Source organism: Paralichthys olivaceus, chromosome 4, assembly GCF_024713975.1.
Source record: "Paralichthys olivaceus isolate ysfri-2021 chromosome 4, ASM2471397v2, whole genome shotgun sequence".
NCBI classification, from domain to species: Eukaryota; Metazoa; Chordata; class Actinopteri; order Pleuronectiformes; family Paralichthyidae; genus Paralichthys; species Paralichthys olivaceus.
In genome coordinates this window covers 12743766-12758098 of record NC_091096.1, presented here as the reverse complement: position 1 = coordinate 12758098, position 14333 = coordinate 12743766, and the positions used below count along the sequence as shown (strand labels likewise).

General features: G+C 43.4%; 1 protein-coding gene across 1 annotated transcript; it reads left to right on the top strand.

The window, feature by feature from the left end:
• The first annotated feature begins 1352 nt into the window (after window positions 1-1352).
• Window positions 1353-13963, top strand: rasl10a (RAS-like, family 10, member A). Its single transcript, XM_020100884.2, has 3 exons — window positions 1353-1715; window positions 11283-11407; window positions 13550-13963. Exons 1-3 carry the CDS (start codon window positions 1500-1502, stop codon window positions 13818-13820), a joined length of 612 nt encoding a protein of 203 aa, XP_019956443.1. The 5' UTR covers window positions 1353-1499; the 3' UTR covers window positions 13821-13963.
• The last annotated feature ends 370 nt before the right edge of the window (window positions 13964-14333 follow it).

Genomic DNA, 14333 nt, shown 5'->3' with positions numbered 1-14333 from the left:
GACAAACCTGGTGGCTTATGGAAGCTATAATCATTTATATTCAAATTATCACCAAACACAAAGCCAGAAACATCCCGTCTGGATTAACCCTTTGTTGGGCTGTGCCCCCCTGTTCAATGTGATTCTGTGGGGGCTCCTGAGGGTGAGAGACCCCAGGACAGTTGCCAAAAGGACTGTTCACAGCCTGGACTCCCGAGATTCTAATGAATTGCTTATATATAGTATTAAAACATAAACAATGGATTAATCACTTGTGTAAAAACCCTTTATATGACACTGTCTTCTTGCTGAGCTGCTCCTGAGGTCACCAGCTCATCTTTTCTCATGGGCCATGAAGTCAACTGATGTTTATTCCTCAGACCTGTCACCGAGGTTGACCTGTGGCCACACGTGTAACCGCTGCCATCCACCGTGTGATTGATGGCGCGCGTCGTCCTTGACCCGCCCGGGGACCCTCACCGACAATAAGTCGAGTCCCGTCAGAGAGGTGATGTCTGCGGTCTAATGTGCGTCCGCGTCTCCGTCAGATGATGTATGATGACGGTGTGTGTGGCCCTTCCTTTGCCATTTATTCACGGCGCATTGGGAGAACGCGCAGCCTTTCAGACGATCCTATTGGATGAGCAGTGCGAGCAAGAGGTACTGCAAGTGATGAGAGAGAGAGAGAGAGAGAGAGAGAGGGGGAGAGAGAGCAGACACACAGTGCGCGTTAATAGGCTCCAGATGCCTTCAGTGGAAACGCAAGTCTGCTCGTTGCGTGGATCTCCTGCTCTCTCCTGAATCACGCAGATGTAAACTGATATTTTTGCCATCGGAGGAAAAAAGCAGATTATGGGTTTGTATCACACCTCGGAACACGTGGGAAGCTTATTTGCTGCGCGCCCGTCCTCCCTGTGATGGAGGCGCGTCGTAGTGGTGCATCGGTGGAAATGTGCGGTGAGAGGTGCAGAGGAGACAATCAATGAAGACACCGAGGGCTCCCGTGCGTTATTCGGGCAAGGTCAGAGTCTAGCCTGGATGAGATTATGTCCATGTGCCGACGACAAGGACGGACTTTTACGCTTCCTCTCCGGGGACGAGGTCGCCCGGGGATGTCCCCTGAAAACCCGGAGTTTCTCTGTTTGTGTGTGCTGGATTGCGGAGGGAGCAGAAAACAATCCCCCCCCGTCTGCATGATCCCGTTCCAGCTTTGTTTTTGACGCGCTCTCCAAGCTGCGTGGCTTCTCCTTCTCCTTCTCCTTCTTATTCCCCACCCTCCAGACCTGGAGATAAAGTTTCACCCTCTGTGCTCGACGGTTGGAGGATTTTTTTCAGCCACTGACTTGGTTTCATTTGCGCACAGTTGAACCCGGCTGAGGTGACTCGGAGGCGGCTGGTTAGAGGGGCAGCGGCGGGACTGAATTCCATCAGAGCTGCGGCACATCAGCGGCGGCCAGCTGTGCGTTCTGGACGGTCACATCTGGCGCCGCTGTCCATGGTGCTGAACTCGCGCTCCAGGAATGGTGGAGACTCTGAGTATCGCGGTCATAGGCGCTCCCGGAGTGGGCAAAACTTCTATAATCCGCCAGTTCATCTATAACGATTTCTCGGAGGTGTACACGCCGACCAGGAGCAGATATGTGTACAGACCCTCCGTCATCCTGAACGGGAACATGTATGAGCTGAAGGTTCTGGACGTCCCGCCAATCTCCTCTTTTCCATCCAGCTCCAGCCAGGTATCCTGCTCATAGCCCGTTTAACTTACACACGAGGTTTTATTCAAGATGTGTGATGATTCATTCTCAGATCATCTCTCGTTATTAAATCTCATGCTTCATTCTACTAGTGTCCCTCTGTTCACAGCCAATGGCGTCCTTTAAAGACGAACCCATCAATTGTATTTATTCTTCTATCACTATCAAATGTCCCTATAGTCTACTAGTTGCTATGGAGACCCGACTGACTTAAAGCCACGGAGAGCCTCACTTTGACGTTGTAAACTCCCTCCTCTCCCTCGCTTTCTTTATCTCTCTCTCTCTATCCCCCTGTTTTGCTCTACCCCTCTCTCTCTCTCTCTCAACTTCATTCATTTGAATTCAGGAAGCTTTATTGGCACAAATACAATACTGAAGACAATCCCTGAATCAAATTTAAACAATTTCAAAGAAAAACAACAATAATAACAACATATAAAAAGATAAAGAAACAAATGGAGATGGTGGATTTGTGTCAAAGATTCAGGGATATATATATTTTTCACACCTGTTGTAGAGCTCTTTAAATATACATTTGCTTTACTTTCAGTAAGCTTTATTATCACGTTACACTATATTCTGCTGCTGGTGGTGGTGGTGGTGTTGAATCTGGCTCACATGCACAGGAAATAAAAGCAGGATTGTGCTGCAGGCTTTTGCCACAGCACCTGGTTGAAGTCCGAATTTAAAAATAGAACAGACTGGCCTTTTATTCATGGCCACAGGTCATATGCCACTCCTCATTAGTTGGAGACACATCTGATTGTGCAGGATCATAGCACAGATGCACTTCAGCTCAGAACGTCCATGGTTTGTAGTCACTTCACGAAACAGATCTGCAGCTTTCTTGCCAAGAAACAAGGACTGAGGAATTATCTCAGACATTCCTGCAGCTTTTTCCTCTTGGAAAGATTTTTCTTTAAATAACAGGTTAAAAAATGCTAAAATGCTCATATTAAATGTTTGACCTGAAGCTAACCATACTGTCCCCAGAGAGTTTCTCCATTGCATTTTGGAATGCATTTTCAGAGATGGGAAAAAAAATTATAAAAACATGTATAAAAAGTATTTCAAACTTAAGCCAAAGAAAGTGTCACACTTTTACAGTCTGAATTAGTTTCACTAAGGTTTCTAAAATATAGCATTTTTCATAGAGCCAGTAACAAAGTGCTTCACAAGAGTACAGCTGTTAAAATAAAATAATAATAGAACCAGACAAAGCATTTGCAAACCTAACAAGAAATTACAGTCTTTTTTCATCCAATATTCTGTTTTTTGTTAGTATTCACCCATAAAAGGAAATCTTCCCCTAAAAACACTGCAATGTTGAAGGAATCCTAATCAGTTGGTTTGTTCAGACTGTTGCAGCATCTTACTAGCTACAGCTCAACTTTGTATTTTGGTTTAGAAGCATCTGACAGAGGGGTTTAGAAACAAAGGAAGCAAAAGTTTTAATCATTAAAATAAAACAACAGTTCAATTCTATCTTCAGTGCACCAGAACGGTTGTAGATGTTTTTTGACGTTTCATATAATGTAGATCAATAATCACTTCAGCTGAAATTGCTTATCTTACATTGACAACATGACTGGGTACTGTTCTCAAAATAGATTTGAAAAAAATATGAACCTAAAGTGAAGTCAAAAACACCTCTCGGTAAAACTCCTCTTCTTCTCTTCAGCAGCAGAAAAGTAGAAAGAAGTCTGGATTTGGTGTCTGTATGAGCGAGAAAGGTCCTTAGGTATTGAAAGAAAAACGCCTGACCCCCAAGTCTCTGCTGGTTTGAGGTGTGCTTTTGACTCCTGCTCATTCAGCCAGGATGTGACGCTTTCAAGATAGAAATCTCCAAGGTCACAACATCGAGCTGACTGCTGCCGCTGAACATTTCCCTCTTTCTCTCCCCCTTTGGTGTCACACGTAGCCCTCCCCAAGAACAGCTGTGGTTATCTACACAGACAAGGTGCCACCGAGAAAATAAGGATCAGGCCAGGGAGGAGGCAGAGCAGCACTGGTTTGCTGTACGCTCTGAAACCCCCGCGTTAACACAGAAAGCATCTGACAGGCGAGCTGAGAGGCCGGAGCCATCATCCTGTCAGGCTCCCGCAGAATAACATGTAGCTGTTCTACCAGAGATTTAAGATTTTGTTCCATCATGTCAGAGTGATTCATTGCTTCCTGTCGACTAAGACCCCCAGTGAAGACCCCATCTCTCTGTCTCTCTCTCTTGCTCTTTCTTCTGCTAAATGGTGCTTAACCCCCTCGAGGGAATGAGCTGGTAGGTGTGAGCAGAAAGCAGGAATAAGACAAGACGTGTCTCATGAGTTTACGTTTGGAGAAGTGGGAGAGTTTCGAATGTCCCTGAGGTTGAGTCACATGAAAAAGCTATTAGGCTCACACAGCTTTCATTTGATATCATGTTGTACCATTTTGTGAGAACATTTCATACTCATTTTCCAGTGGCGGAGCAGTGAGGAGACAAGTGTTTGGCCGGTTCTTTGTGTAAGGTATACAGGCAGAGAAAACCATTAGCTGAGTGCTGCCACAACATTTCTACCAGACAGGTTTATGGTCGCTCATTTGCTGAGGAAGGACCCTGCGAGGCCGGCTGTACTTCTCCCCCTCTCCTTCCCTGTCATGTCCTGCTTGTTCTGCAGCTTGCTCTCCTGTACAGAAACCTGTTTGAGCATCTTATATATAACTTCGATCTCAGACGGCAATTTCTTTAACTAGTTCAGTCTTTGTCTGACACTTGGTCGCACTAGTTTGGCATTTTGTCTTCAGCTCTTTTTCCACTGGCTTTTGTCTCTGATGGGAATAGATACAATCAGCATTCTCTCCCACATCAAATGACTCCACAGCAGGCACAGGTTTTTATCGTCTACAGCTCCAATCAGCAGTGTTGGAAACAATGTGCCCATTTGGCAAAAAAGCAAAGTGAGTGTGTCAGTTTTCAGTGCATTTGTGATGTCGAACATGACCATCAGGGGGAAAAACAGAAAAGCGACCTCCTGGCAATGGGAAAAGAATCAATTGCCACATCGCATTCTTGCTAATTCTGGATTGAAGAACTTCAATTACTAATCAATCTTTTTTTTCGCAACTAATGCCACTAATGTGGAACTTCTTCATTCACAGACTGCAGTAGTAGTAGTAGAAAGCTTTTTGACAGACTAGTAGAAGACTGGACTGAACTGGTAGTGCTCAGAGTCCGACTAGTTAACTAGTGAGCTGCAGAAGCGTAACACCTTGTTCACCTACACTAGTTAACTAGCTCCTACATTTTCTGCATTAGTTAACTAATTAAGGAAATGCTCACAGTTAACCAGTTTTGTCTTTACCTGTTCATTAGTGCAGCTCAAATATTTACTTGTTAACTAGTAAAAGCCACAATGTCCACTACTGAGGGTGTTTTGAGCCTCACCAGTGAACTAGTAGGGTTCAAAAGAGTCACTAACTATAAAGACTCAAGTTGGTGTTTTAGTCTTACTGGTGAAATCCTATATAACTGGTAGGGGCTAAAATGTCTGCTGGTTACACTAGTAGATATGTTTTCTATATCACTAGTTAACTAAAAGTGCTTATCTGTTGAACTAGTGATCACAAAATGGTAACTTGTTGTACTACTTTCACCAAGTGCTGCAAAGGAGGTGGGCAGAAGCATAAATGAAGGCTTCCTGTTGGCTCTCGGGTTCAAATGCCCACCAATCAGGACTCAGGATTTTGTCATTCTCCCACCTTCTTTATTTGGAGGCATGACGAACTGCAACTAGTGACACCAGTGGCTGCATGTTGCGGTTTACCAGTAAAGTAGTAAAGTCCCCAATGTCCGTGAGACATGTGGTTCAGTGGGCAGAGAAAGGAAACCTGGGTAAGGGGCAGTGGACACAATGCAGTGCCAGCTCAGAGAAACCGTCTTTCTTACTTCAGCACAGAGACAGATTAAATTACAGCACAGCTCCCTCCTAGAATACGGCTGAGAATAAAGAGGAGACAGTCGGAATTTGCTTCAGTCAATTAGAAAGGTTACGCAAAGTTTAATGGACACTGACGAAAGAAGGTTTACCAAATGAGCTTTTATAAAGTCCTCCTGCAGAGCGCAGTGAGTCAGTCCGCCTCCATGCCTGTGCAGCGTGGCCATTTCTCATCAGTTCAGATTATATTTGAAAGAAGAACAGGGATGTTCTGGCAGGCTTCTCGTAACCCCATTCCAACCACAACCATTTTTACACTTTCCAACACTGGAGACAGGAACGATTTCTATTATTTTAGGCTGTGATGGTGTAATGGTTTCTTTGCTTCGCAGTATATCTGTTGGATGCTGATAGTATGGCATTTAGAGAGCATCTGTCACAGAATGTCAATAGGATGTGTTGACAGATGATTACAAGCATGACAGTGGATTCTGCAACAGTTTTTCTTGTTCTCTCTTTTTTTATTTCTTGCCATAATGTATCTCCATGACTTCCTCCCACACAGAATGCTCTCTCTCTCTCTCTCTCTCTCCCCTTCTCTCCCCTCCTCCTGCTCTCTGGACATTTTTCACAGTTATCTCTGTCGATAGAGTCTGGAAATGATTGTTTTCCATGTCACACTTTGTGTAATTTTGGCTTTCTCAGATGTGGTGGAAATATGAAATTTGCATCCGCATGAGGTTTACAAGACATTTAGGTGTTTGTGAGGCAAAGTTTTGCTCGTGTCTTTTAAAAGTAAACCACATATGAATTAGAACAGCATTCAGTAGAGCTCATATTCTTAATTTCAATCAAGCTTCACCAAATTGCTGACACATATAGAAATCAGGCCTCTAAATGTGCCTGATTGTTTTCATCAAGATCCATGAAATATTCAGTGAAAATCTAAAACGTCTTGTCATGTTAACCAAGTGATGAAAACTTCTTGGATCTGACCCTCGATATGGATCCGCACGAATTGTTTGCAGCAGTTTTGCAGCAATTCTTCCAGTTGTTTTTGTGTAACCCTTCTAAAAACCAACAAACAAACAGATGGACAGGGGTGAAAACGTAATGTCCTTGGTATGATACTGTACATTACATACAAGTGTAATATAATAAACCATTCTGTGTTGGTAGAATAGAAAACATTATATATTAATATTAATTATTACCAATTCATAGCCCAGTGCGGATATTGTGACATGTCCAGAGTAAAATGAATAAAAAACAAGATATGATATTATATAATAATTGATTCGATTTGATAATTATATAGTGAGCAAGAGATGGAGGTGGTTAAATTTCAGACAAATTTGCTGTTTCCAGTCTTTTTATACTAAGCTAAGTTAGGATAACGTGCCACTGCCCCCTCTAACATCATATTTATGAGCAGTGGCATTAATCTCCTCATGTAAATCTCAGCTAAAAGTGAATAAGCGTATTAAAAGTGCCAAACGTGTTCTTTAAGCTGCTTCAACTTGTATAAAATCCATGTTAGCTCCTGTTTTAAAAATGAATGGTTCATGAATGCATTTCTTCGTGTGAGTCTGAGAAACCAGCGTAAGACCATCAGTCACAGTGTCACCTCAAACGGTGCACGCCATCATTGACTAATGGTAATACCCCCCCCCCCCTGGGAACGTAATAGATTTTAATTGCAAATCAACTAGCATGGCCTAGGTGTGACATATCTCTAATTACTCATCACACTGGGTTACATCGGCCTGCATCCTGCAGTCGAGTATTGATCCATGACAACCTGCACCCCCCAGCTTTGTTAAAAACTGACCGCAGCCTGCTGTTGTCAGGGAAACGTGCTCTGTTTGGCTCTTGAATAGTGAAGGATGAGATGCTCTTTTTTTCCCTGTGTGCTGTGTTAAGAAGACCGACTGGAGGACACAGACAGTGGCACCACACTTCACATTCACGCTCCCACAAGCACACTCTCACATCCTGCGAGCGTGCACACACACACACACACACACACACACACACACACACACACACAAATAAACATGCCCACACATGCATTTAAATTAATTTGATTTCAGTTTGTCTTGTCCTCCCAGGCCTCGCTGAACTCCCTCTTTCCATTGTTGTGCCTGTGCTTTTTGTTTGTGTTTTTTTGGAGCAATAGTTTGTTGTTTCTATCCCCTCCTCCACATTTAAAAACAGGGCTCGGATGACAAAGAGATATGAGATGAGAACAAGCGGCTATTTTTAGCTCCAGGGATATGAGGCCGCAAGTGAAGCCACGGTGCATTTCACCAGTTGCCTCAATTATCAGAAAAGAGTGAGCTGTGTTGATGAGCTGCTAAAGTATGACAGGAGATATGCCTTATTTGTTTGGTGAAAATATGTGCATATTTTTTCAGAGTCCTAATTGGCATGTCTTTAAATTTTATTGGACACTTGACAACAGAGATGAAAAAGCAGAAATCATAACATCTGTGACACGTTTTTTGGGGAAACTCAACCTGGAGACAAAGAAAATAATCACACTTTCTTTCCAGTTTTCACAACACACCTCCCCCTCGCCTCCTTCATCTGCCTTCTCTTTCACTTCTGATGGCGGCGATCTTCGTGCCACATGTTGGGTCCGCGCCCGATCTGCCTCATTATGTCCCCGCTGATGTGTGAGGCTAATATTTCTTCCTCACAACTCACCTGTTGACACAAACTGGTAATGTCATCATCATTAGAAGTTACACTGATCATCACCTGCTCCCTCATTTTATTTGCACAGAAGTAGAAGAATATCCACAAACCGCTTCTACAAACAAGGGTCATATTAGTTTGGATTTTAATAATAAGGAGAAAAAATGTATATATGTCTGGCCAACAGAAGTTATATATCTGAGTTACGTCTGAGCAACGTGATGCAACAAACATAATCTGCCCCTGAGGCACAGGTGCATCAGTCCAAATTAAAAAGACAACATTATTTACTGAACCAAGCAGAACAGCTTTGAAGCTCCTGACGTGACAACACGAAACGGCTGCTTCTCTCTTAAAAATAGAACATAATCTCACTTTTAACACTTTCATAGAACGGATTAAATAACTGACATATACAATTTTATTAAGTGAGCTTTAAAGGTGCTGACAGACCCCTGACAGCTGTTTCCCCTTGTTCCCTGTTTTTATTCTAAACTAAGCTAACTAGCGGCTGGCTGCAGCTTTATATTCACATTACTCCAAAGTTTTAACGGTTGCTAAAATGAAAAACTAAAATGACACAACCGCTTGCACACTGGGTCTTTCACTAATGTAGCCTTTGCTGATTCGTCCATCACATTAGATTACAAAACAAACAGATGCCTCCTGTTTACACTGGCATGTGCAAGCTCAGTGTACGTGATTGGTCTTGTGATATGTGTTTTAAGGCGTGTTGATGCAGAGCCAACGAACACCCTTTCAACAAAGATGTAATAGTATGGGTGAAGCCAAGTCTTGAGACAGACTCATTTACCAAACCGTTGAACTACTCCTCCTGTGTGATGAAATGATTATGTCTGTAACGCTGTATAACTCAATGGTGCTGCCATATAGTTTGTGCATTACAGTAGTTAGAGCTGCATTCATCTTACATTACTGCTTCTTGGACAGAGCTTCGTGTCCAAGTTGCCTGAAAACTGATTGTATTGAATGGAGCTGAAAGAAAATGCAATGAATTGAATAAAATAAAATCAGTCACATTGCACAGACTGAACCACAATTGAATAGAATAGTGATCAGTTCTTGGCAGCCACCATCTCCAGACCATTCATCAGCAGTAAGTGGGCACGTCCGATGCACCATGTCGACATTTCCTTGACCCACCAATGCCTTTGTTTCACCTCTTTGACTTTCCCTTGGGCCGTGGTTGTTTTTTCATTTCCCTCCATAGACACATCTTGTCTTCCCACCCCCTTAGTTTCCTCCATTTCCTCTCCCTCTTTTTTATCAGATCAAATGCTCATAAATTTATTGCATGCTGTTCTCGGTGCGGGTGTGGGTTAGTGAGACCTCGGGGAAAAACAGCATGAACAGGAGCATGGGTCACTGTGTTTCAACTGAAGCCACTGTCCCCCAGTGAGGTGCAATTTCCCCACTTCTGCCATGTGATTTAATTACACTTTGGAACTTGGTGCCATCAAACAAATTCTGCTGTTTGCTGTGCCGCATGTGCATCACATCACAGAGCTTCGCAGAGCTCTGTCAAAGTAGCCTTGTGTGTGTTCCTTTATTCTGTCCTGACAGAGAGATCTGTGTTTGCTTATCTCACACAGTATCGGCTGTAACCTGTGTCGCAGTCCTTGAACATGTGTAGCCAAGACACAGTGTGGTACTTTCTGCTGGGAAGTCCCCATATTTTATGACTATGTTCTGGGCTGTAGGACCGAAAGTCATACAAGCTCCAGGACGCTGTTGACTCTGCACTTTCTCACAGAGGAGAAGCAGCAAATTGATGACATTGATCCAACACCCTCTAGCATGGTTAAACGCACTACATTTACACAGTGCTTTTCCTATCTTAACAACCAGTCAAAACGCTTTACAGCACACATTCAGCCATTCACACACACATTTAGCTCTTTATGCAGCTTTTTTCTATCACATTCACACACTAATAACATGGCACTGCCACTTGTGATGTATTCAGTGTTCAGTATTTTGCACAAGGACACTGCAGAAGTAGGGGATTGAAATACCAACCTTCTAGTTGTCGGATGAGGCTGTACCGCCAGAACCACAGCTGCCTGTGACTGTGGAGCGACAGGAGGTCGACAAATTTAATAACGATCCACCTACGACCTGTTGAGACACTTCACTCCAAACCATAAATAACCTCATACTTACTCTCATGAAAATGTCAAATTATCCCCAAAGTCATTGGTATTCATCTTCACAGCACCAGTGGGGGAGGATGAGTAAAGTAAAACTATTTGAATTAAAAGTAAAAGTATGTTAGGAATCCAAGGACAATCCCTGCACCAGACCATTTCAGAAACATCACACACATATAGTAATAACTTGAATTAATTTGGTGCCTTTCAAGAGACCCAAGGACGTTTTACATGTGTTAGGGACACACTCCCAGATTTGATCAGGGTGTGGTGGGCCTGCCTTAGAGGGTGTCTTGTGATTAAGAGGTCAAACAACCCAACGACACCAAGTAAAACAGATGGTACGTCCCCTAACATCCACTGGTGGAGGCTAATATATTTTAGTAGTTGGCAACTTAACATCAAGGGAGTGTAGAAGACCTTCAAACATAAAAGGAACAGTCATCTTCTTGTCTTATGCTCTAAAAAAAGAGTTTCATCTATTTGATGCAACAATCTACATCTTTCTGTCTGAGCATCCAGGGTCAAATGTTACCTGCCCACTCTGATTTGATCATCAATTCTCACAATATCTTGTAAACATGTGAAAATGCAGATTGATAATGGATGTTCACAAGTCTGGTGATGGAGTAAATGTACTTTTTATGGGTTACATCCCACCACTGCTGGGCACCATGAATTGGACGGATTCTGTTCCTGAAGCCTAAAATCCTCTAGTCCATACAGTATCTATTATTTATTCATGTTTTTTTGTGTCTGTGCTTTAGGAGTGGCTGGACCTTCGCTGCAGAGGCGTCCGCAACGCCAACGCCTACATCCTGGTGTATGACATCTGCTGCGTGGAGAGCTTCGAATACGTCAAGATGATCAGACAGCAGATAGTGGAGCACAGGTAGAGTCGTCCTCACACTCTCAGCCGACCAAACACTTCCTGAACACACGTGCTGACATCACAGTGTCATCCATCAGGAGACAACATGCAATTTCTCAGCCGGTCCACAAAGCTGCACAGTTACACGTTTGTGACAGCATGACAGTGATGGATCGTCTGCTTCTGGTGATATCTTTTAATTCAGCACACTCCTCCCTGCATCCTGACAGTTAAGCAATGACATTTAATTGCTGAATGAGAGCTGCCCAGAGAGAGTCGTCACATTTCAGCTTTTATTGGATGGAGAACAGACGTAAGAGACAGGAGCCTTGAGAACCAGAGGAAGATAACACAGAAGACTCCTGGCTGCATTTTAACCAACACAAGTGTCAAAAACATTTAAAAGGCTCCACACACTGTCATCTTCACTGTTGACATGCCTACACACATTTACATGTTGAAAGATACAGTGCGTGGCTTCATTTGCTCTGCTGTGTTGTACATGACCAAGCTTCCATTGCACAGTTCATCCCCACCTTCCTGAAGCTCTGAATGTGTTCCCGCAAATATTTATGGCCCATTGACAGAAAAACCATTACCACCAGCAGCAGGGGGAAGGAAGGGTGATAGCAAGAAGAATGGAAAAGAGGAGAAATTGGTAATCATAGAGAGGGGGGGGGGGGGGTCTGCTGCCAGGCTGGAGGAGGAGAGGAATAACCAGTGAAAGAGCAGATATTGTATATAAACTGAATTCATAAATAATGGAGCATTTGAAGCATGGGGGTGGCTGTAGTGTAAATGTCAAGTATAAAGAATTAAGCTGTTTATTCTACTTTTACTCTTTACACTTTAACATGTATGCTTAAAGTTCCTCTGACAAAATGCATTCAAACAGAATAATCTTATTTTTCCTGCTCTATTTTTTTAGCCTTTCTACCGTCAGTTCAGTGAAGTCTACGACAGTGTTGTGTCCCTTCATTTCCTCCGGGTTGTTTCCCCCAACACACACACACACACACACACACACACACACTCACACATACGGTACATCTTGTTCTGCTGAAACACTCAACCTGGAGGAGATATGGGGGTATTTTTAAGTTTGTTATATGAGCACAACCTGTGAAAAGCAGAAAAGTGATATGATCACCACAATGTGGTTTTTCAGCTCCTCATATTTAAGAACTTTGCTGCAGGGCATGAAAACTGTACCATACAAATCTCTGCGTGTGTGTGTGTGTGTGTGTGTGTGTGTGTGTGTGTGTGTGTGTGTGTGTGTGTGCATGTGTGTGTGTGTGTATCTCCTCTGTTGAGCTTTCTGTCCATCTGTGGAGGCAGACAGGAAAATATGCACATGTCCTCGTCAGAAGATGAAACACGACTGTAACTGAAAGAAAACTTTATTCATTATGAGAGAAAGAGATGAATAGTTAACGCAGCAGCTTTAACAATTTACATCTGAGCCGACACTGAGCAGATGTCTTGTGCTTTCACACATCACTGCTCCTTCAAGTTTCATAATACACTTGATTTATTAGCCCTCAGTATATTCAACTTGACTTGCCACATTTTTATTATACAACTCATATGCTAATGTTATTATTTTTCTTAAACAACATAATAACAGCCTCCAGCTCCAGGGACTTTGGCTTCCAACTAAATCGTAAAAAAAGAAAACCTCATTGTTAAAAAGAAGGACGTTTTCCTGAATAGTACTTTCACTACAATCCAATTTAATTTCCTCTGGTAACTACTTGAGTGTGGTAGTAAACCTTCATTTTCTCTTTGTTTATGATCCGAATTCCAAGCCACCACCAATCATGTGTAGTTGGAAAATGCTTGGACTCGATGACATCCTCTTAATGTTGATGCTTACCATTAACACAGTGGGAGTAAGCATTACAAACATCGGTCGTGGGCCACTAATTCATGCTTATACCACTTCACAATGCTGTAAACCAGCTACTGCAGAGTGAGTGTGGTGGGAGGCCCCTTGAGCCTGTGAGCTCTAATCCTCCAGTCCACCCCCGCACACCTCAGAAGGAAGGGAATACTGCACGCAGACATCTTGAACAAGCCCGGCCGACCACCGTGTGACAAACATCAAGATGATTACACTGTGCATGTTGAAATGCATCTTTTCTTCCTATTTTCTACCTGCAGGGAAGGCAGCAGCAGTGAGGTGCCAATCCTGGTGGTGGGCAACAAGAGAGATCTGCAGCGGCAGCGCTTCATGCCTCGCAGGGCAGTTTCCGTCCTGGTGAAGAAAACCTGGAAGTGCGGTTATGTCGAGTGCTCTGCCAAGTTTAACTGGCACGTCGTGCTGCTCTTCAAAGAGCTGCTGGGCATAGCAGTGGCAAGGGGCATGCGCCACAACCACACCTCCATCCGTCTGCAGGGGGCACTACAGAGGAATCGCTGCACCATCATGTGACCCCCAAGAGCTCCCTCCACCCCCTCTCACCTCAGGAGTGGAGCAGCAGTGGAGAAAAAGGACTTTTTATCAAAATGGCTGGAAATACATACCCCGTGGCCTCCTGCTTTACTGAGCTGATTTTTCAAAATGAGGTTTATTAGACTCTTGCGCTGTAAAAGACACTAAAATTTCACACATGGTCATCCAACCACTTCCTCGTCAAATTTCGCCAAATGTGTAAATGCAAGGAGAGAAGTGTGAGAGGGAGTGGGTGAAAACCAATACATTTAGCATAGCACAGTTATTTTTTTCTCACATTAACGAGCCAGTTAGGTATTTGAGGCTGTGCTTCCCAAAAAATGATGCAGCAGCAGCAGGTCTCACTGAGGCTTGTCTTGTGACTGTAGCAGGGCCTGAAACGATGGAGGCTGTGTTTGTGAGACTCAAAATGGAGAGGCAGCAATATCACTGAGTCTTCCTTTGAATCATGTTCAACAGCAGACACTCATTGCTGATATGTTTGGATTTATC